The 24,812-nt window shown below is 46.8% G+C and overlaps 1 protein-coding gene across 1 annotated transcript in view; it reads right to left on the bottom strand.

Annotated features, from left to right (window-relative positions):
- The window catches only part of LOC139280083 (SH3 and multiple ankyrin repeat domains protein 2-like), a 1,053,009-nt gene that overhangs the window by 823,707 nt on the left and 204,490 nt on the right, over nucleotides 1–24,812 (bottom strand). Inside the window, exon 10 of the mRNA XM_070899582.1 lies at nucleotides 15,352–15,658. Coding sequence (XP_070755683.1) covers nucleotides 15,352–15,658 — 307 coding nt within the window. The remainder of the gene's footprint in view (nucleotides 1–15,351; nucleotides 15,659–24,812) is intronic.

Raw genomic sequence — 24,812 nt, 5'->3', positions numbered from 1 at the left:
TAGCCCCCCCCTCCCAGATCAGTAACGCCCCCCCCCAGCTCAGTAACTCCCCCCCCAGCTCAGTAACACCCCCCCAGCTCAGTAACCCCCCTCCCAGCTCAGTAACACCCCCTCCCAGCTCAGTAACCACCCCCCTCCCAGCTCAGTAACCCCCCCCCTCCCAGCTCAGTAACCCCCCCCTCCCAGCTCAGTAACCCCCCCCTCCCAGCTCAGTAGCCCCCCCCCAGCTCAATAACCCCCCCCAGCTCAGTAACACCCCCCCAGCTCAGTAACCCCCCCTCCCAGCTCAGTAACCCCCCTCCCAGCTCAGTAACACACCCCCCTCCCAGCTCAGTAACCACCCCCTCCCAACTCAGTAACCCCTCCTACCAGCTCAGTAACCCCCCCCTCCCCAGCTCAGTAACCCCCGCCTCCCAGCTCAGTAACCCTCTCCAGCTCAGTGAGCCCCCACTCCCTAGCTCAGTGACCCTCCTCTTCCCAGCTCAGTGACCCCCCCACCTCTCTTCCCAGTTCAGATTAAAGCCAGACACACTGGATCTGTAGCTCCCCTGTCGAGCTACATTCTCACAGAAGCAGTAACACACTGCAGCACTGAAACAAATTCATTTTTAAATGCATGAAACATTTCGCGAAATCATAACGGGAAATACTAATTTGGTTCCAGACTATTGGTGATTCTACATTTCAAATATAAGCCTTTAAAATTACTTTTGGTGAAATTGTCCACTCTTAATAATTCTGCAATTCTTTTGCATTAAAACATGTAAATTTATCCATTCGTTTCAATAGAGCGGCAAACGAAGGCAAATGCAAACCTCATGCCGGTTGCCAGCCAATGTGAATTAAGTGACTTAGAATGAAGAGCAGGATGCATCAGTGAAGGAACACGCAGCGCAGTGCTCCCCGCTCCTCCTGTAACTCGGGCCTTGACCCCCTTCACTGTAAAGGGTTAATTATGGCCTTGAGACAATAGTGGAAAGAGGAATGCCGACAAAAGCATTAAAGAGGCAATTTCTGAGGCGGCACCGCTGCTTGGGAGCTTGGCCAACCAGCCGCCCACAGCAGGAACTCGCGATCATCGCCCCCCACAATGAATTGAGGGTAGCATTCCCGCGGTTACCCAGCATGCACAGCTCTCGGCATGGAGCACCCAGGAAGGTGGTCCAACAGCGTTCCTCCGATAATCCTGCCAACACGATGTCCTCGGCTAATGGTCCCACTCTACAATTATTTTAATGCATGCAACCAGCTCAAAAAACAAGCAGATCCAATTATTATTGTATGGATTTATGAAAGGGAAATCATGCTTGAAAAATCTTCTAGAATTTTTTGAGGATGTAACTGGTAGAGTGGACAAGGGAGAACCAGTAGATGTGGTGTATTTGGACTTTTAAAAGGCTTTTGACCAGGTCCCACACAAGAGATTGTTGTGCAAAATTAAGACACATGGTATTGGGGATAATGTACTGACGTGGATAGAGAACTGGTTGGCAGACAGGAAGCAGAGAGTCAGAATAAACAGGTCCTTTTCAGAATGGCAGGCAGTGACTAGTGGGGTGCCGCAGGGCTCAGTGCTGGGACCCCAGCTATTTACAATATACATTAATGATTTAGATGAAGGAATTGAGTGTAATATCTGCAAGTTTGCAGATGACACTAAGCTGGGTGGCGGTGTGAGCTGTGAGGAGGACGCTAAGAGGCTGCAGGGTGACTTGGACAGATTAGGTGAGTGGGCAGATGCATGGCAGATGCAGTATAATGTGGATAAATATGAGGTTATCCACTTTGGTGGCAAAAACACGAAGGCAGAATATTATCTGAATGGCGGCAGATTAGGAAAAGGGGAGGTGCAACGAGACCTGGGTGTCATGGTACATCAGTCATTGAAAGTTGGCATGCAGGAACAGCAGGCGGTAAAGAAGGGAAATGGTATGTTGGCCTTCATAGCTAGGGGATTTGAGTATAGGAGCAGGGAGGTCTTACTGCAGTTGTACAGGGCCTTGGTGAGGCCTCACCTGGAATATTGTGTTGAGTTTTGGTCTCCCAATCTGAGGAATGACATTCTTGCTATTGAGGGAGTGCAGCGAAGGTTCACCAGACTGATTCCCAGGATGGCAGGGCAGACATATGAGGAGAGACTGGATTGACTGGGCCTATATTCACTGGAGTGTAGAAGGATGAGAGGGGATCTCAAAGAAACATATAAAATTCTGACGGGACTGGACAGGTTAGATGCAGGAAGAATGTTCCCGATGTTGGGGAAGTCCAGAACCAGGGGACACAGTCTAAGGATAAGGGGTAAGCCATTTAGGACTGAGATGCGGAGAAACTTCTTCACTCAGAGAGTTGTTAACCTGCTGAATTCCCTACCGCAGAGAATTGTTGACGCCAGTTCATTGTATATATTCAAGAAGGAGTTAGATATGGCCCTTACATCAAGGGGTATGGAGAGAAAGCAGGAAAGGGGTACTGAGGTGAGCGATCAGCCATGATCTTATTGAATGGCGGTGCAGGTTCGAAGGACCGAATGGCTTACTCCTGCACCTATTTTCTATGTTTCTAAGTTTCTATGTTTCCCTATGCAGTTAATGACGACACGCTTTCAATCTCCTGAAGAGATGTCTGGTGTGTGAGTTATAGCAACAACAACTAGCATTTATACAGCGGATTTAACATAGTAAAATGTCCCAAGGCGCTTCACAGGAATAATTGGTACCCATATCTCAAATACACTGCATGTGAGGGGTTGTGTTTTATTATCTCATTGACTTGATTGAATATAGAGTGTTAAGCAGAGTTTCAATGTTTCCTAGTCCTCGAACATGTAGTAGAGGTAAAGGATATCCTATAATACCTCCACATAAAGGCAGTAGGGATATATGCCACTATCCTATAATACCTCCACAGTGTCAGCGGTGGCTCAGTTGGTAGCACTCTCATCTATAAGTCAAAGACTTAAGCACAAAATTCTAGGCCAACACTCCAGTGCAGTGCTGAGGGAGTGCTGCTCTGTCAGAGGTGTCATCTTTCGGATGAGAGTTTAAACCTGCTCTTTCAGGTGGAAGTAAAAGATCCCATGGCAGTATTTCAAAGAAGAGCAGGGGAGTTATCCCCGGTGCCCTGACCAATATTTATCCCTCAACCAACATCACCAAAACAGATTATCTGGTCATCATCACATTGCTGGCTGTGCGCAAATTAGCTGCTGCGTTTCCTATATTACAACAGTGACTACATTCCAAAAATACTTAATTGGCTGTAAAATGCTTTGAGACGTCCCATGGTCGTGAAAGTCTATCTTTCCTTTCACATAAGGGCAGTAGGTATATATGATAATATTGTATAATACTTACACAGAAGGGCAATAGGGACACATCACAATAGCCTCTATACACCCAACAATCTTGGCTGTCCTGATATAATCCCCAGAGGTTGAGCTTGAATATTTGGTGAGCTCTTCCTTCAATCCTCGTATGCCCCCTCTCAGCCTCTCACCGAACCCCTTTCGAGGTTGGTGTGGCTCAGAACTTAAGACTTCTTATTCAATGTTCTTGTTGCTAATTGTTGATTCCTTTGGTTGAAGGATAATACCAGAACTAAGAGGATATACCTATCAGTAAAGGCTGAACAGTCTGGAGCTGCTTTTTCTAGAGAAGGGAAGATTGAGGGGAGACCTAACAGAGGTTTTAAGATTATGAAAGGGTTTGATAGGGTAGACAGAGAGAAGATGCTTCCACTTGTGGGTGAGACCAAAAAGAAGGAGGCCAAAAATCCCCTGTTGTGCGCCTCCCATTAACTCCTCCGGGGGCCATTAACGCGGTGCGTAAGTATTTTCACCCAGATGTGGCGGGGTGGGTGGGGGGCTACCAGCTTCTGCGAAATTGCACGGGAGTAAGTCGAGATGCAAATCCATTAGTGCCACACTCGGCTAGTCGCACCCTGGATGCTGTGCCGGCGATGATGAGGTCTTCACCGTGCGCATCGATCACTTTTCACTCTGTGATGGCCCCTTTCCGCCCTGCGGCGGAAATCGGCCAGTGCCCCTTGAAGTCGCCCCAGGCGATGCCCACGCCAACCTAGCAAGTCGTAAAACAGTCCACGCACTCATCATGGGGCTAAAGTTAAAGGGGAGATGCACTGCGCTGCACGCCGCCATTTTTTTTTCCTTCCTGAATTAACAGTCGGGCCGCTGTGCAACGTTGCCGCAGGGTCTGGGCCGCAATCTTGCAGCCTGGCACTCTGTTTCGGTGCCAGGCTGCGGCCACGGCACCCCTTAGCCCTGGTGGCCCAGTGGAGGCCATCAAAGGGCCTACAGAGCTTGCGCCATCCCTCCCCTTTAACGGAAGGGGAGGGGCGTTGAAACGCATTAGCCTTACCCAGAAAGGTCATGTAGTGCCCCATAATGTGCCCGCGTAGCGCCCCCAAGGAAGCGGAGTACGCGACATTGTGCTCCACTTCCTGTGAGGGGCGAGAACCGCAATTTTGCTTCTGTGGCAGGACTTACGTGCCGGGCGCAGAATGACCGGCCTCAGTGAGGTTACCGCCCCCAACTGGGGTGACAGGGTATTTCCACTCCTAGGGGCCATAAATATAAGCTAGTCACTAATAAATCCAGTAGGGAATTCAGGAGAATCTTCTTCACCCTGTGAATGGTTAGAATGCAGAACTCATTCGCACAGGGAGTGGTTGAGGTGAATGGCATCGATGCATTTTAGGAGAAGCTAGATAAGTACATGAGGGAGAAAGGATTAGAAGGTTATGCTGATAGGGTGAGATGAAGAGGTGTGAGATGAGGCTCATGTGGACCATAAACACCATCATGGACCAGTTGGGCAATGATCTGTTCCTGTGCTATACGTTTTATGTAATTCTATGTAACAGTCCACAAAGAATACCTGTGTATTGTCCAACACTGCCAGCAGCCGTCAGTCCAAGATATCAAACCTGGCACCAAGCTAGGAGCAGTAGTGATACCCGGCCTCCTATATGCTTCAGAGACATGCACAGGACAATGTAGAGCAGGCACCTCAAAGCACTGGAAAAGTACCACCATTGGCAGGATAGGCGCACCAATGTCAGTGTTCTCTCTCAGGCCAACATCCCTTGCATTGAAGCATTAACCACGCTTGATCAGCTTCTATGGGTGAGTCCGCATGTCCGATAGTAGACTCTCGAAACAAGCGCTCTACTCCGAGCTCCGTCATGGCAAGCGAGTCCCAGAAGGGCAGAGATAAAGCTTCAAGGACACCCTCAAAGCCTCCTTGAAAAAATGTAACATCCCCACCGACTCTTGGGAATCCTTGGCCCAAGACCGCTTAAAGTGGAGGAGAAGCGTTCGGGAAGGCGCCGACCACCTCGAGTCTCTTTGTCGGGAGCACACGGAAGCCAAGTACAACTAAGTACCCCATCCACTCCAACCACCGCCTACCCTACCTGTGATAGAGACGGTAGGTCCTGCATTGGACTCATTAGTCACCTTAGAACTCATTAGTGTGGAAGCAAGTCATCCTCGACTCCAGGAGACTGCCTAAAAAGAAAAAGATGTAACAGTCTTCACTGGAACTAAGGATCCTAAAGCAGATTAGGCCTTGATTCTTCGTAGCTTACTGGAAGAAATGGGGGCGTTTATGTGATATATCTAACAGTTCACTAATACTGGGATTGTTCCCATAGGCTGATGAGAAGCAAATATAGTGGCAGTATTTTTACAAGGGCAGTAAGTCAGAACCAGAAACTAGAGGTGCAATGGTTTAACTTCAGTTATAGGCAAGTTGTTGGCGGGGATCTTTCGACATGTATTGTAAGCTCCTTTTGAAAGAGTTGGGGCTATTCAGAAATTACAGCATGGTTTCTTGAAAAGGAGGTCCGGTCTCACCAACATAATCAAATGTTTTGCGAAGACTTCAAAGTTGATGGATGATGCAAGTGTGGTAATTATTGTGTATCTAGATTCTCAAAACCCATGGATAAAATGCCTGACACAGAGCTGGAGCAGCCCAGAGCTTTCCAATATGGATGGGCTGGGGTAAATCTCAGCTAGTGCGATACTTAAAACGGGTGATGACGAGTAGGCAGCAGTTTGTAAATTCTCCCCATTTATTTTTTCCATTAGCTTCGGGTATGGTTCCGGCACAGGTGTGATGGGCCAAATGGCCCCCTTCTGTGCCGTAACCATCTCTGATTCGATGAAAAGGCCAAATGACGGCCTAAATCTCACAACCTGTAACACGTATCATACGTTTTGACCCTCAGTATGTGTATAATCATTATTAGCACTGCTTATCATTTTGTGTGTGTAATTGTTGATAATAACGGCCCTGAACTGCAGCCTCTTTTGACAGTTCCAACGCATTCCTGGGAGAAGGGCCTTTGCGGGTGGAGATTTGGGCTATTTGCCCAACTCCTGCCCAGCGAATGTCCTTCAAACTCTTACACCTGGTAAAAGCAGGCGTATGACCCGCTTTTACCAGTGTAGGAGTTTTAAAAGGTAGAAAAATAACATTTTATTAATAATTTTTAAATTAAAAAGTCCAAGGTAGCCTTGAGAAAAAGAGTTCAGAAGAGTGTATCCGGGATGGTTTCCTTGAAAAATACATTGTAGAACCAACCAGGGAGCAGGCTATCTTGGATCTGGTACTGTGTCATGAGACAGGATCAATAAATGATCTCATAGTAAAGGATCCTCTGGGAAAGAGTGACCATAGCATGGTTGAATTTTAAATTCATTTGGAGGGTGAGAAAGTTGGATCTCAAATCAGTGACTTGATCTTAAATAAAGGTGATTACAAAGATATGAAGGCAGAGTTGGCTAAAGTGGTCTGGAAAAATAGATTAGAGTGTAAGACAGTTGATAAACAGTGGCTGACATTTAAGGAGATATTTCATAACTCTCAACAAAAATATATTCCAGTGAGAAGGAAAGACTTTAAGAGAAGGGAGAACCATCTGTGGTTAACTAAGGAACTAAGGAAAGTATCAAATTGAAAAAAATGTCATACAAAGTTGCCAAGATTAGTGGGAGGCCAAAGGATTGGGAAATATTTAAAAATCAGCAAAGGATAACTAAAAAAATTAAAAGTGAGGGAAGATAGAGTATGAGAGTAAACTAGCAACAAATATATAAAAACAGAGTAGTCAGAGCTTCTACAAATATATAAAAAGGAAGAGAGTAGCTAAAATAATCATTGATTCCTTAGAGGATGAGACTGTATAGACAGAATAAATGAGTGGGCAAACACTTGGCAGATGGAGTATAATGTGGGAAAGTGTGAGGTTATCCATTTTAGCAGGAAAAATAAAAAAGCAAATTATAATTTAAATGGAGAAAAACTACTGCAGGAGAAGGGGACCTAGGGGTCCTGTTGTATGAAACACAAAAAGTTAGCATGCAGGTACAGCAAGTAATCAGGAAGGCAAATGGAATGTTGGCCTGTATTGCAAGGGGGATAGAGTATAAAAGCAGAGAGGTCCTGCTACAACTGTACAGTGTATTGGTGAGGCCACACATAGAGGACTGCGTACAGTTTTGGTCACCTTGTTTAAGGAAGGATATACAGGTACTTGCATTGGAGGCTGTTCAGAGAAGGTTCACTAGGTTGATTTCGGAGATGAGGGAGTTGACTTATGAAGAAAGGATGAGCAGGTTGGACCTATACTCATTGGAGTTTAGAAGAATGAGACATGATCTTAATGAAACATATAAGATTCTGAGGGGGCTCGACAAGGTAGATGCAGAGAGGATGTTTCCACTTGTGGGGGAATCCAGCACTAGGGGGCATAGTTTACGGATAAGAGGTCGCCCATTTAGAACTGATATGAGGAGGAATTTCTTCTCACAGAGAATCGTAAAACTGTCGAATTCTCTTCACCAGAGAGCTTGTGGAGGCTGGTCAATGAACATATTTAAGTTGGAGAGAGATAGATTTTTGAGCGAGAAGGGTGTGAAGCGATACGGGGAGCAGGCAGTGAAATGGAGCTGAGCCCAAGATCAGATCAGCCATGATCTTATTAAATGGCAGAGCAGGCTCGAGGGGCCAAAAGGCCTACTCCTGCTCCAAATTATTTTGTTCTTATGTTCTTAAAAACCCCGTCCATTAATGTAAGTCTATTTTTACCCCTATTAAAACATTTAAAAAAAATTAAAACATTTGCTTTTGTCTATAACATTTAATTAAATTCAATTTCAATTAATTTTAAATATGTGAGCTGTTTTTCTTATTTATTTAAAATGTTTGTGTTTTTGGGGTATTCCCATTCATAGAAATAGTGATCTCCATTCAAACGGAACTCACCATTAATGTGAATGTGGTTACGCCATTTTCATTCGTTAGTGCGGCCCATGTGATCCCAGGCTGCAGATACGCTCCTGGAATACACGGGCCCCTACGCTGGGCTGCGCATGGAGGCCTCGGACCGCAAGTGTTCATTCCTCTGGGACTACTAGGTACATTCGTAAATATTTTGGTTGTCGGTGGCATCTGCCCGCAGGAAGCCCCCGACTGCAATTTCAGGGCCAATAGTTATCATTGTATGCTCAATTCCTAACCATAATCTTCCAAAGTTCTGATTCGCTCCCACTGTCAGGCTCCCACTTGATGGCCATAATCCTACCAGGAAGGAGCTCTTGCATGTGTAATGAGCCAGGAAAATGGGGTCTGGGTCAATGCGGATACAGAGGGGCGGGCAGAAGTCTCACACTGCCGGAACTCTGCCCCACAGAAGAGAATCATCTCCCCCATTGCCCCACAACTAATGTCATCAAAGGGCAACTGATAGATGAGGAAAAGATAGGTGCCATGGGTGGAACATAAGAACATAAGAAATATTAACAGGACCCTCGAGCCTGCTCCGCCATTCAATAAGATCATGGTTGATCTGTCTTGGGCTCAGCTCCAATTTTCTGCCTGTTCCCTATAACCCTCGACTCCCTTATCAGTCCAAAATCTGTCTATCTCCACCTTAAATATATTCAATGACCCAGCCTCCACAGTTCTCTGGGGCAGAGAATTCCACAGATTTGGAACCTTGGGCCAGGCTGACGGAGACCACGTCATCACACGAGGCTGTGCCAAAACATTGCTCAAGCAGAAATGACTTAAGGATTCGGGAATCCAAGGGCGCACTGATGAAATCTGGTCCAACCTAATTCTCAGTTCCAGCAGCAAAAAACTCTGCCATTAATCGGCAGAGCGCTTGATCTAGAATTACCTAGTCATTAAACATACAAACAAAATCATTCTACTCACAGCAGTCAACTCATAAACCATCAGAACTCACAGAGATAAAGTCTTTTCAAAGCTATTAATAAGTATAATTCAATGGAAACGATGACTGTTCGTATAAAATTTTTTAAAAACTTGCATTTATATCGCGCTTTTCATGACCTCGGGACATCCCAAAGTGCTTTACAGCCAATTACGTACTTTTGAAGTGCAGTCACTGTTGTAATGTGGGAAATTACAATCTAATGTAAGAACATAAGAAATAGGAGCAGGAGTAGGCCACCTGGCCCATCGAGCCTGCTCCGCCAGTCAATAAGATCATGGCTGATCTGATCATGGACTCAGCTCCACTTCCCTGCCCGCTCCCCATAACCCTTTACTCCCTTATTGCTCAAAAATCTGTTAATCTCCGCCTTAAATATATTCAATGTCCCAGCTTCCACAGCTCTCTGGGGCAGAGAATTCCATCGATTTACAACCCTCCGAGAGAAGAAATTTCTCCTCATCTCAGTTTTAAATTGGCGGTCCCTTATTCTAAGATTATGTCCCCTAGTTTTAATTTCCCCTATGAGTGGAAATATCCTCTCTGCATCCACCTTGTCGAGCCCCTTCATTATCTTGTAAGTTTCAATAAGATCACCTCTCATTCTTCTGAATTCCAATGTGTATATACCCAACCTACTCAACCTATCTTCATAAGTCAACCCCCTCATCTCCAGAATCAACCTAGTGAACCTTCTCTGAACAGCCTCCAACGCAAGTATATCCTTCCTTAAATATGGAGACCAAACTGTACGTAGTACTCCAGGTGTGGCCTCACCAATATCCTGTACAGTTATAGCAGAACGTCTCTGCTTTTATACTCTATCCCCCTTGCAATAAAAGCCAACATTCCATTTGCCTTCCTGATTACTTGCTGTACCTGCAAACTAACTTTTTGTGTTTCATGCACAAGGACCTCTAGGTCTCTCTGTACTGCAGCACTTTGCAATTTTTCTCCATTTAAATTATAATTTGCTTTTCTATTATTTCTGCCAAAGTGGATAACCTCACATTTTCCCACATTATACTCCATTTGCCAAATTTTTTCCCACTCACTTAGCCTGTCCAAAGCCCTTTGCAGATTTTTTGTGTCTTCCACCCATCTTTGTATCATCAGCAAACTTGGCTACATTACACTCAGTCCCTTCATCCAAGTCATTAAAATAGATTATAAATAGTTGAGGACCCAGCAGCGACCCCTGCGGCACCCCACTAGTTACTGTATGCCACCCGGAAAATGACCCATTTATCCTGGCTCTCTGTTTTCTATTAGTTAACCAATCCTCTATCCATGCTAATATATTCCCCCCAACCCCGTAAGCTTATGTTCCTTACACCAGTTCCAAGACTGGTCGATCTCAGTTCTCTTTTAACCAACAACAATTTGCATTTATATAGCACCGTTAACATGGTAAAAATGTCGCAAGGGCATCACATGAGCATAATCAGACAAAATTTGACACCAAGCCACATAGAGAGATACTAGGGCAGGTGACTAAAAGCTTGGTGAAAGAGGCATGTTTTAAGGAGCGACTGATAAGAGGTGAGGTAGAAAGGAGAGGTTTTGCTTCATGGGTTCTTTGCTTAAGAATTCATAGCAGCACATTGCTATTAAGAACTAGTTGGTTTATTATTAAAGGTTTAACAATCACACTACACATTAGCAGTTCATCCACCTGGCTCACAACAACATGCCTCACCGTGAATCTCCTGAACCCAACTGGCTGGGATTTTATTGAGTCTTGTGAACATCATGTGACTGGCTAACCCACTCCCAACTCAACAGCTCAGCAAACTTGTGAGCATACTCACAGGTGCATACATTACAGGAGAGAATTCCAGAACGTAGGGCCCAGGCAGCTGAAGGATGTTAGGAATGCTCAAGAAGCCAGAATTGGAGGAGCGCATCGACCACGAGCGGATCACAAGCTTTCAGGTTTCATCTTTCAGATATTTTCATTGGCACCCTGGATCTCAAAAGCCTGGGGGTCACGTGTCCTTGTCAGACAGAGCCAACAGATCCACCTGCAATAGCCTCTTCTCCGATGACCACATGACCCAAAGTCCGATTCTCGACCCACTCTAAGTCATTTCATTGGTTTGGAAGCTATCAGTACAAAGCTCGAAAGTGCCTAAAACATCAGTCCCCAAGACACACTCAACATGTTCACTCGAGGGGAAAGGAGGTGTCTCAATGTGCCGGTACTCATCACGCAGATTAATCAGGCTAGTCTTGAAACTGGAGTGATCTTTGCGAATGAGTGCTTGACGCAAACACATTTATTTGATACTCCTTGTCCTGTTGTTCTAACCGAGGAGTTATTTCATTTATTTTAAATGGGTTACAGGCTTTGCTGAAAAGTAGAGAGAGGGTTTGCAGACAAAGGCAACAAGTGTGACCAACAATAATTTCAAGGCTCCGACAAGAAGCAACATAGTTTGGGAAACAGTAGACTTTGTGGGAAAGAACAATGGAATGAAAAGGATAGAAGTTTACTTGTGGCTTGTGTCAGTGGTTCCATTGGAGAATGAAATGGGGCCGTTCATTTTCAGGATTTCTTTGGAGGGATCGCTGCAGGTCACCACCAAAAAGATACATTTGTAAAATATATGTTGCTGAATGTGGAGTCAGGAGATGCAGGAAAGCTCCTCCCGGTAACCCTACAGCATCATAGACTATTGAAGGCCCCTGTCAGATCCCCCTGATCGTCCCTTCTCCCGATCACTGCTCCTTCCCCCTCAACCAATCACCGTGTGCTCCCAATCCACCTCCCTCTCCCAATCACTGCCCCCTCCCCCTCCCGATCGCCGCCCCTCCCTCTCCCGATCCCTGCCCCCTCCCTCTCCCGATCCCTGCCCCTCCCTCTCCCGATCCCTGCCCCTTCCTTCCTCCCTCCCCATGCCTGCCCTCTCCCTCACCCAATCGCTGCCCCCTCCCTCTCCCGATCGCTGCCCCCTCCCACTCCTGATCGCTGCCCCTCCCGATCATTGCCCACTCCCTCTCCCGATCGCTGACCCCTCCCTCTCCCGATCGCTGGCCCCTCCCTCTCCCGATCGCTGGCACCCTCCCTCTCCCGATCGCTGGCACCCTCCCCCTCCCGATCGCTGACTCCTCCCACTCCTGATCGCTGCCCCTCCCGATCATTGCCCACTCCCTCTCCCGATCGCTGACCCCTCCTCCTCCCGATCGCTGACCCCTCCCCCTCCCTGCCCCCTCCCGATCCCTGCCCCCTCCCTCTCCCGATCACTGCCCCCTCCCTCTCCCGATCACTGCCCCCTTCCTCCTCCCTCGCGTTGCCTGCCCTCTCCCTCTCCCGATCGCTGACCCCTCCCCTTCCCAATCGCTGACTCCTCCCTCTCTTGATCGCTGCCCCTCCCGATCATTGCCCACTCCCTCTCCCGATCGCTGGCCACTCCCTCTCACTATCGCTGCCCCCTCCCCCTCACTATCGCTGCCCCCTCCTCCTCCCGATCCCTGCCTCCTCCCCCTCCTGATCGCTGACCACTCCCCCCTCCCGATCCCTGCCCCCTCCCCCCATCGATCCCTGCCCCGTCCCCCTCCCGATCGCTGACCCCTCCCCCTCCCGATCGCTGACCCCTCCCGATCGCTGACCCCTCCCCCTCCCGATCGCTGACGCCTCCCCCTCCTGATCGCTGACCCCTCCCTCTCCCGATCGCTGACCCCTCCCTCTCCCGATCCCTGCCCCCTTCCCCCTCCCGATCGCTGATCCCTTCCTCTCCCGATCGCTGACCCCTCTCCCCTCTCGATCGCTGACCCTCCCCCTCCCGATCGCTGACCCTCCCCCTCCCGATCGCTAACCCCTTCCTCTCCCGATCGCTGGCCCCTCCTCCTCCCGATCGCTGGCCCCTCCCCCTCCCGATCGCTGACCCCTCCTCCTCCCGATCGCTGTCCCCTCCCTCTCCCGATCACTGACCCCTCCCTCTCCCGATCGCTGACCCCTCCCTCTCCCGATCGGTGATCCCTCCCTCTCCCGATCGGTGATCCCTCCCTCTCCCGATTGCTGATCCCTCCCTCTCCCGATCGCTGACCCCTCCCTCTCCCGATCGCTGACTCCTCCCCCTCCCGATCGCTGACCCCTCTCTCTCTCAATCACTGCCTCAACCCCCTCCAAATCCCCTCCCCCTCCCAATCCTCTCCCTCCCTACCTCAACCACTTCCCCCTCCCTCTCCCAATCCCTTCCCCCTTCTACCGATCGCTGCCCCCTCCTTCTCCCGATCCCCGCCCCCTCCCTCTCCCGATCCCCGCCCCCTCCCTTTCCCGATTCCCGCCCCCTCCCTCTCCTGATCCCCGCTCCCTCCCTCTCCCGATCACTGCCCCCTCTCTCTCCCGATCACTGCCCCCCCCTCTCCCGATCACTGCCCCCTCCCATCTGTGGGTCCCCCAATCCCCACCTTCTCCCAATCGTTTCCCCCATTTTCCAGGACCTTCCCAAGGCTCCTTGCCGGCGACAGGGCAGCTCGAAATTGAAATGCTCTTTGCTGCTGCGCTCGCTGGTTTCATGTAAATGAGGAACACGGCCCGATAACACTCCCAAGCACAGCGAACATTCCCGGCAGATCACTGCAAATTGATTGCTACACCATGAAATATTTGGATACAGGTTAAAGGTGACAGGAAGGGAGAGAGACAAGAAGGATTGTTGAGAGTGCTGTGTCAGAAGGCTGCTTGCTAAAGCAAACAAGGCCTTAGGCTGCTTTGCCTGGACAAGTCAGTACACAATGGGCACCTTGGTGTGGCCTCCTCTGAAGTACTGTGTACAATCGTGCTCCACCTTCTCACGAAGGACACTGTGGATCCAGAGAAAGTAACAGGAGGACATTGAGGATGGTCACCAATGTAAATGCACTGAGCTACAAAGATAGATTTCGTGCCTTGGATTCAATGAAGAGCTGTAAAATTAGAGGGAATCTGATTCAGGTATTTAGATTCTTATTAAAAAGAAAAAGACTTGTATTTATATAGCGTCTTTCACAACCACTGGACGTTCCAATGCGCTTCCCGGCCAATGAAGTACTTTTTGGAGTTCAGTCACTGTTGTAATGTAGGAGCTGCGGCAGCCAACTTGCACACAGCAAGCTCCCAGAAACAGCGATGTGATAATGAGCAGATAATCTGTCTTTTTTGTTATTTGGATCCACTTGAGAGAGCAGACTGGGCCTTGGTTTAACGTCTCATGCAAAAGATGGCATCTCTGACAGTGCAGCACTTCCTCAGCACTGCCCTGGAGTGTCGGCCTAGATTTATGTGCTCATTTTCCTGAAGTGGGACTTGAACTCTCAATCAGTTGAGCCACAGCTGACACTGTATAAGGGCATTAAAGAGCAGCAGTTTGAGGCAAGGAGAATGGGTCGAATGAATGGACACCCATTTAGGTTGAGAAAAGCGCGTAGCAAGGTTGGAGGTTTGGAAGTTATATTGTTCTCGGAGGATAATCAACAGGTGGGACAATGTTTGACGGAGGTAGTGAGTCCTTCAAGAAAGAGTTAGATGCGTTTTTGGAAAACCACTAAATCATGGCAGAAGGAAACCAAGACAAGTTACCTGGTAAATAACTACCAGGTTTGGGACCTCCTGGCATTTGCCTGATCATCCTTTGTGAGGCTACAGAGGATTTTTTGACAGAGGACCTGAATTGACAATCGGTCTATTTGTTTATTTTTTTTGGATTAACCAGGAAATGGGGAGAGGAACAAGGTCAAGTATATGGGGAGCCCAGCGACAAAATGCAGTGATTGCAAGGCATAAACTCTTACAGCACTCAGGAGGCCATTCAGCCCATTGTGCTGGTGCCAGCTCTTTGAAAGAGCTGTCCAATTAGTCCCACTCCCCCTGCTCTTTCCCCATAGCCCTGCAGTTTTTTTCCCCTTTAAGTATATATCCTTTTGAAAGTTACTATTGAATATGCTTCCACCTCCCCTTCAGGCACTGAATACCAGATCTTAACTAGCTGCGTAAAAAAAAAATTCTCATCACCCCCTCTGGTTTCTTTTTGTTGTCTCTCTCACCCTAGGTCCATAACACAATTGAAATGGTTGATACCTTGTTGTGCAGCGAGGTTTGTGTACCTGATCTGCCTGTGCTGTGGCCTTTGAACTTCCTCCCCAATCCTATTCAGGGACGGCGACCGGCTTCGAGAGCCATGGGTACCGCTCCCACTTTTTATAGTGCCATTGGGATTGTTCTGCATCTGTTGCAAGAGTTGAGGTGAAAGGCTCCGGTGGGAAGTGGCGGATTTGTTGCCCGTCCAGTCTGGGATATCGTTGATGTTCAGGTTGTTGTCGCTGTTGGAGCGGAGCAGGACCCTCGGTGCAGAGAGAGTGCTCGGAGGGCCTCTTCTCCGATTTGAGTAAGTCGGCGCCTCTCGAAACGGCACTGTATGGAGAAAAAACAACAGTGAAGATCAATTCAAGTTTTCACCTGACTTTTTCACTCTTCTAAAACGTTAATAGCCCTTGGTACACGAGTGTTTACCGGGATAGGGTAATGTAGTGGTTATGTTACTGGTAATCTGGTAATCCAGAGGTCTGGACTAATGTTTCGCAGACAGGAGTTCAAATCCCACCATGGCAGCTGGGGCATTTAAATTCCGTTAATTAAATAAATCTGGAAAATTCGTTTCAGTACTTGTGACTGTAATGTATGCTCACAGGTTTGTAGAGCTGCTGAGTTGAGTGGCTCGACCAGTCACGTGATTTTGACAAGACACAATAAAACCCCAGCCAGTTGGGTTCAGGGGGACCACGATGAGGCAGGTGGTTGTGAGCCTGGTGGATGAACTGTTAAGTGTTGTGTGATTGTTAAACCTTTTGCCAATAAACCAAATGGTTCTTAATAGCAATCTGTTGCTAGGAATTCTTAAGCAAAGAACCCATGAAGCAAATACATTACATTGACCATGAAACTGCTGGATTGTTGTGAAAACCCATCTGGTTCACGAATGTCCTTTGGGGAAGGAAATCTGCCATCCTTACCCGTTCTGGCCTATGTGTGACTCCAGACCAACAGCAATGTGGTTGATTCTTAAACGCCCTCTGAAGACAAAGGTTCTCCAGCAACCTGACCCCACCACACTGCACTGTCCCCACCCACCCCATCAAGATCCACGGCGCGGCCCTGGACAACTTTCCATACCTTGGGAACCTATAATCTTTTTCTCTTCACATATCTATAGAAGCTTTTGCAGTCAGTTTCTATGTTCCCTGCAAGCTTACTCTCATACTCTATTTCCCCCCTCCTAATTAAACCCTTTGTCCTCCTCTGCTGAATTCTAAATTTCTCCCAGTCCTCAGGTTTGCAGTTTTTCTGACCAATTTATATGCCTCTTACTTGGATTTAACACTATCCCCTAATTTCCCTTGTTAGCCACGGTTGAGCCACCTTCCCCGTTTTATTTTTACGCCAGACAGGGACAATTGTTGAAAGTTCATCCATGTGATCCTTAAATGTCTGCCATTGCCTATCCACCCTTTAAGTATCATTCGCCAGTCTATCCTAGCCAATTCATGTCTCATACCATCAAAGTTACCTTTCTTTAAGTTCAGGACCCTAGTCTCTGAATTAACTGTGTCACTCTCCATCTTAATGAAGAATTCTACCATATTATGGCCACTCTTCCCCAAGTGGCCTCACACAACGAGATTGCTAATTAAACCTCTCTCATTACACAACACCCAGTCTAGGATTGCCAGCTCTCTAGTTGGTTCCTCAATATATTGGTCTCGAAAACCATCCCTTATATACTGCAGGAAATCCTCCTCCACCGTATTTCTACCAGTTTGGTTAGCCCAATCTATATGTAGATTAAAGTCACCCATGAGAACTGCTGTACCTTTATTGCACGCATCCCTAATTTCCTGTTTGATGCCATCCCCAACCTCACTACTACTGTTTGGTGGTCTGTACACAACTCCCACTCGTGTTTTCTGCCCTGTGGTGTTCCGCAGCTCTACCCGTGGCTCAGAGACGTGGACCATATACAGTAGACACCTCAAATCACTGGAGAAATACCACCAGCGATGCCTCCGCAAGATCCTGCAAATCCCCTGGGAGGACAGATGCACCAACGTCAGTGTTCTCGATCAGGCCAACATCCCCAGCATCGAAACACTGACCACACTCGACCAGCTCCGTTGGGTGGTCCACATTGTTCGCATGCCCGACACGAGACTCCCAAGCAAGCACTCTACTCGGAACTCCTGCATGGCAAGTGAGTCCCAGGTGGGCAGAGGAAATGTTTCAAGGGCACCCTCAAAGCCTCCTGATAAAGTGTAACATCCCCACCAACACCTGTGAGCCCCTGGCCAAAGACCACCCTAAGTGGAGGAAGAGCATCCGGGAGGGCGCTGAGTACCTTGTGTTAGTCGCCAAGAGCATGCAGAAAACAAGTGCAGGCAGCAGAAGGAGCATGCGGCAAACCAGTCCCACCCACCCTTTCCTCCAACTACTGTCTGTTCCACCTGTGACAAAGACTGTAATTTCCGTATTGGACTGTGCTGCCACCTGAGAACTCACTTTTAGAGTGGGAAGCAACTCTTTCTCGATTTCGAGGGACGCCTATGATGATGATGGGCTCTCTGAAATGACGGAGCAAGCTACCCAGTTGTACAAGGAGGTTCACCACCACCTGCTCAAGGGCAATTAGGGATGAGCAGCAAATCCCTAATCCCTTGAGTGAACAAAAAAAAACATGCGGTCTCCTCTACTATCCAAAGTGAGTGGCGCAGTAGCATGTAGCCTGAACGATTTGGTAAACAGTCTCCCTTTTTCTGGTCAAAAGGCAAAACAATTGAAGATTCTGGAAATCTGAAACAGGATAGAAAATTCTGGAAAACACTCAGCTGGTCAGTCAGCACCTGTGGAGCGGTACAGATGAGTTAAGTTTCGGGTGAGGCCAATTTTGGCAAGAAGTCCTCGCCCGAAATGTCAGCTTTTCCGTTGTTCCAAGTTCCTTTAAAATTAATTCTCTGGATAGGGGCGTTGCGAGCAAGGCCGGCTCCATCCCTAGTTTCCCTTGCGAAAGTGGTGGTGAGCCGCCTTCTTGAATCACTGCAGTCCGTGTGGGGAAGTTGCTCCCACGATGCTGTTAGGGAGGGATATTCCAGGATTTTGACCCAACGACAATGAAGGAACATCGATATATTTCAAGTCAGGATGGTGTGTGACTTGGAGAGGAACGTGGAGGTGACGGTGTTCTCATGAGCCAGCAGCCCTTGTCCTCCTGGGTGGTAGAGGTCATGGGATTGGGAGATGCTGCCGAAAGAATCCTTGGCGAGTTGCAGCAACGGTGATAATATATCCATATATAATCGGATAATGTCCAAAAATCTGCCAGATCTGCAGGCATTTTCAGTTTCTTTCCCTTTCCCTATCTGTTTTTCTCCCCCTCTCCACACAGGTCACTGGCCATGAAGTACCCTTTGCGTGCCAGAACACCAGGCCAAGGCTGCGAGATGATCTTCACCATAACCATGGCAGGAGGGTACAGATTCCAGTGTAATGAATCAGGCAACTTCAGCTTTTCCCCGCGCTCCTCCTAGTACAACAGCTCACCACCAGACGTTGCTCCATTTTCTTGTCTGGCTGAGATTGGAAGTCACTCACTTATCTGACACATGGGAATTTTTGGAAACATAAGAAATAGGAGCAGGAGTAGGTCATTCAGCCCCTTGAGCCTGCTCCACTATTCAACAAGATCATGGCTGATCTTCGACCTCAACTCCACTTTCCTGCACTATCCCCATCTCCCTTGATTTCCTTAATATCCAAAAATCTATCAACTCTATTTCTCTATTTATTAGTTTCCCACATTACAACAGTGACTACACTCCAAAAGTATTTAATTCGCTGTAAAGCGCTTTGAGATCTCCGGTGGTCGTGAAAGGCGCTATATAAATGCAAGTCTTTCTTTAATTCTGTCTTGAATATACTCAATGACTCAGCCTCCACAGTCCTCTGGGATAGAGAATTCCAAAGATACTCCACCCTGAGTGAAGACATTTCTCCTCATCCCATTCCTAAATGACTGACCGCTTATTCTGAACCCCTGCCAGGGGAAACATCCTTCCTGCCTTTACTCTATCAAGCCCTGTAAGAATTTTGTATGCTTCAATGTGATCACCTCTCATTCTTCTAAACTCTAGAGAATATAGGCCTAGTCTATTCAATCTCTCCTCATAGGACAATCACCCCATTCCAGGAATCAGTCTGGTGAACCTTCATTGCACTCCCTCTACGGTAAGTATATCCTTCTTTAATTAAGGAGACCAAAACTGTGCACTGTAAACTGAAAGAAGGATTGAAATTTGCATTGGGAGTCACACATTCAAATACTTGAGATATTGGGCCACTCAAGGATTGTCTCATTAAAGATTGCATATTTTAATCAATGCAGGCATACACTGACAATTCAATTCTGATATACATATAATAGGTTTGCAAAGGCACACTTCGAGTCCAATTATTGGGCTCAAATTTGGCCTACCCCTATTTTCGGCGCACTTACCGGAGATGCGCCGCTTTTCTCTGTTGATAAGTGCGCCGAAAAAAATCGCTCCCCACTTTGGCCGCTGGCTGGCCTTCCTTGGTTTTTGCTCAGCGTGGCTAGTCGGGTCAATGGCAGAGCCAACATCCTGCGCTGAAAACAGTGCCAGGGCGTCTGCGCATGCGTAGTGGCGTGTCCGCGCATGTGCAGTAGCTCCTCGCCGCCAGCCTCTCTGTGTGCGTGCTGCAGCCGCTGTGTGTGTGGGACCCGATGCCTGCTCCTATCCCTGGCCGAGTGGCCTCCCGGTGCAATCGACCTCAGGTTTGAAATTTTATGCACTGTAGCTATTTTTGAAGTTTCTTAATGGCTTGTCATTTTTCTGGACTTTTGGATATTTTGAAAAAATTATGTAAATATGTTTTGTCTCTTGTGAATAGTGGTGACCATTTGTTAAGCCTATTCACATAGTGCAAATGTGACAGAAGAACATAAGTGACAGAGGAACACTGAGACAATATCTTATTTATTGAAGTCGACTTTATTTAGATAATATGGGCTCAATTTTGGTCCAGTATAATCATTACAAACAAATAGTTGTTTAAATTAGTTGTGAGATTAGGGCAATTTAATTCAACTACCTTTTACTTCTTTTATTTTTGTAGTTTAAGCTTCCATGAATGCTTCTGTTGTATAGTAAATTAACTTTGTGAAGTTTGTTATATGATGTCCTGTATAGTTGTTTGATCCTATTCACATTCTTTAGTCAAGTCATTAAGTTCTGCTGGCCTCCGATGACCTTTGCTGATTTCTTAACTCTCCGTAAGGGTTTTCTGAAGTGGCCACATACGCTGGCCTAAGTAGATTTGAAGTAACTATTAGCTGGCTAAAGTGGCCTAAATGGCCAAAACTGGCGTAGGTGGCTGATAATGCCCCCTTTTGAGAAAAACTAAACTAAAAAAATTGTAACTAACTCACTTACACTGGCACAAATTGAATGTGCAAACTGGGATTTTTAAGATACTCCAGAAAAATCAAGTTGCTCCAAAAAAAACAGAGCAACTCCTGGGCAATTTTGAGCCCATTGACACTAAGCACCAATCATTACTGCAGGCTCAACTGTTGCTCTGGAAGGTCAATACAAATGGTATTCCACAGAATTTCCTGGCTGATTTGATACAATTTCAAGAGTATCTTTATAATACTAAAAACTAATAGGAGAAAATGAATAGATCAAAAAAAAGTTAAATCAGACGGAACTAAACCAAAAGACAGTCGGAGAGCAAATAAAGTACTGGAAATACTTAACTATTTAGACATTTCTGAACAGTACTATGTGTCCCTTCACTGGGTGTGGTTTTTACTTCTTGGAATAGAGCTGTCCCAATGGCTTAGAGTAACAACGCACTATGCAACGTGGTACTAAAGAAACAAAGAAAGACTTACATATATAGAGCGCTTTTCATGACCACTGGATGTCTCAAAGCGCTTTACAGCCAATGAAGCATTTTTGAAGTGTAGTCACTGTTGTAATGTAGGAAACGCGGCAGCCAACTTGCACATAGCAAGCTCCCATAAATAGCAATGTGATAATGACCACAAATTCTGTTTTTGTTATATTTATTGAGGGGTAAATATTAGCCAGGACACCGGGGATAACTCCCCCGCTCTTCTTCGAAATAGTGCCAGGGGATCTTTTACATCCACCTGAGAGCGCAGACGGGGCCTCGGTTTAACGTCTCATCTGAAAGATGGCACCTCCGACAGTGCAGCACTCCCTCAGTGTCAGCTGAAATTTATACGCTCAAGTCTCTGGAGTGGGTACTAGGCCATACCATAAGGTCTAGGGTTGGATTCCTGGTCTGGGCTGAGTTATCTAATCTTGACCTGACAGCAGTAGGGATGTTGCAATTGGTAGCAGCATCACTGAACCAGAAGGAGCAAAAAACAAAAATTAGCCAGAGTTCTCAGTCCCCAGTTGTTACCCAGTGTAAGCTGAAGATATATAGTCAGAGTGTAGCCAGCTGAGGAAAAAAGTTCCCCCTCCCCACCACCACACTGCCATGATGGAATTGTCTGCCAATACTCACTCGGTTCTCCGTCTCTCTCTCTTCCTTTAAGACGCTCCTTAAAAGCTACCTCATTCATCAAGCTTTTGGTCACCTGTCCTAAATACCTCCTTCGGTGGCTTGGTGGCGAAGATTGTTTGATTCCTGTGAAGTGCCTTGGGACATTAAAGACGCTATATAAATCCAAGTTATGGTCGTTGTAGGCTCACTCAAGAGCAGAGGACAGCCAACACCCATAGAACCATGCCCCAAGTATGTCAGCTCTCTCCAGAGAGTAAGGAAGAATAAAATGGATTGTATTTGAAAGATAAAACTAGCACTCTTTAAACAACTAGTTACTGATGGGTTTTTTTGCAGGGCATACAGTCGAACCTTGTTACAACAGACTCATTTTCTTTCATTCTGGCTGAACTCCAAAAGCAGCATCGAAATCCAGACCACAATTGGATGAATCTCTGATGAGAAGTATTCACAAGTTTTCAATAACCAGGGTTAATAGAAATATTGAGGTAGGTTTTTCCATAAATTCATTCCATTATTTCTGCCAGAATTTGTCTAATCTCCAAGCTTTAAAATACAAAAAAGCATGGAAATCAGACTTACCATTTGAATCCTTGTCCAATTGGAGAGAGCGCTTTTAAAAAAAATAGACGGCACCACATTTAAAATGGCTTCAGCCCCACCCGCACCAATAAATTCTGTAAAATGGCTGCCGCGTCATTCAAAATGGCCATCCGGTCCGTCTGCACAAATCAAAGGGGACAGTAAAATTCAACAGCCTCTGCCAAATAGCCCCACTTTTCCACTCGACTTTGAGGTTGGGCCATTTCTCAAATCACTTGTGCTGGGTCTGGCCAGGCTGCCGCGGAATGCTCCAACCAGTTGGACCATGCCGGACCACCTGTCCTTCGTGGAAAAGTTTTTCAAGGAAAACACCTTTGACCACAAGGCCATAAAGCAGTGGTTGGCACGCAAAGTCCTGGACGCTCTACGGAAGAAGGAGATGATGGATCCTGTCAGGTGGTTCCCCGAGCAGACTGTCGAACTCGTTTGGCAGAATGTCTCATCGCCAGAGCTTTCACACAAGCATCAAGACATAGCTTGGTTGGCAGTGAGAAGGGCCCTACCCGTCAGATCCTTCATGCACAGCCGGGGTTTCAGAGACACGGCACTCTGCCCCGAGTCGGCTGTGGTGCGGACGAGACTGTCATCCATCTCCTTTGGGATTGCCCCTTTGCAAGGCAAGTCTGGAAGGAGATGCAGTGGTTGCTGTCGATGTTCATCCCAAGCAGCTCCGTAACACAGGACTCTGTGCTCTGCGGACTGTTCCCAGGGACGCACACCGAGACAGACATCATCTGCTGCTGGAGAGCAATCAACTCGGTGAAAGATGCACTTTGGGCTTTCCGAAACTTGCTGGTCTTCCAGAGCAAGATGTCCACAGCTGAGTGTTGCAGACTGGCGCAATCCAAGGTCCAGGAGTGTATGTGCTGTGGGACGCACTAAAGGTTGGTGCAGTCGCCGCAAAGGCACGATGGGGAAGAGCCACAGTTTAAGGCCCTTCCGCCACGGTAAACCCAGGGGATGGAATCAGGCCCCCTTCAGGCTGTACTTGTTAATCTGCTTGTATACATAGAGCACCATGTACTGAAAAACACCTGTGTTGTGCCATGTATAATGAAAGTCTCTGCACTGTTTAGTAACTTGTAAAGAAATGTAAATGTATTCTCATTCATTCCATGTACTGCTTTCATCTGCATAGTGCTACATGTAACGTGATTCGTGATCGGTATTGAAATGTATCCTGGAATGTAATGTAAACCTGTTCTTATCTGCTCCATGTAATACCCTTATTTGCACAGTATTACATGTAACGTGATTTACAGATTGTACTAAACTGTACCTTGAAATGAAATGCACGCTAGTGCATTGTATGGAACTGCTGTCAGCATCCAAACGAATTGTATGGAATTGCAGACCACAAGGTACTGAACTATTTTCCAATGAATTGTCAAAATTTTATATGAATAAAGTATAGTTTTGAAAAAAAAGTGTGTGTGAACCAGTGAAGATTTCATTTGGTACGAGGGAACAGATAGCATCGTGGTAGTCGAGTTATCCCCAGGTCTGGTCTAATGATCTGGTGGCACGAGTTCAAAATCCCACCATGTCAGCTGGGGAATTTAAATTCAGTTAATTGAATAAATCTGGAATTTTAAAAAGCTGGTATCAGTAATGGTGACCAAGTAGCTCCCGGATTGTTGTAAAAACCCATCTGGTTCACTAATGTCCTTTAGGGAAGGAAATCTGCCATCCTTACCCGGTCTGGCCTATATGTGTCTCCAGACCCACAGCAATGTGGTTGACTCTTAACTGCCCTTTGAAGTGGCCCAGCAAGTCACTCGGCTAAGGGCAACTAGGGATGGGCAAGAAATGCTGGCCTTGCCATCGGCGCTCACATCCTGTCAATGAATAATAAAAAAATAAACACATTTGGGTCAGGAGTGAGCGGGTCAATTTGAAATGTCCTAAAATTGCCAGAATTGTGTCTGCTGCGCTTCCAGATAAAATTGGTAGTTGGGATGTTACTCATATGAAAATGGGTACAATATCTGGGAGTTCTGTCGTCAATTTCACTCGAAATTCCCAAGTTTTTGCCATTTTCCACAGATTTCTATTTGCCTTGGTGATAGCAAGATACAACTGTTCGTGATTAGTATTAAAGAGCTTCTTCCACGCCTCAAATTGACTTCCGTTCTACTTAAAGTCAGATGTCTTTCCGGCTCTGTAATGCGTAGGCATTAAGTATGTGTGTGTCTCGCTTTCTCTTACATACATTAATCCACATGCTAACTGACACAGTCACACGCCAGTATGAGAGGACTGTCACCAATGATGAGCTCTCTAGATCAACACTCTGCATTATTGATCAACCCTTCCAGGCTATTTTTTTAAACGATTGGAATGGTCACACTTAAGT

This window comes from Pristiophorus japonicus, chromosome 14, assembly GCF_044704955.1.
Source record: "Pristiophorus japonicus isolate sPriJap1 chromosome 14, sPriJap1.hap1, whole genome shotgun sequence".
NCBI lineage: Eukaryota > Metazoa > Chordata > Chondrichthyes > Pristiophoridae > Pristiophorus > Pristiophorus japonicus.
Note: the sequence above shows the minus strand (reverse complement) of the source record. Positions and strands in the feature narration are given on the sequence as shown.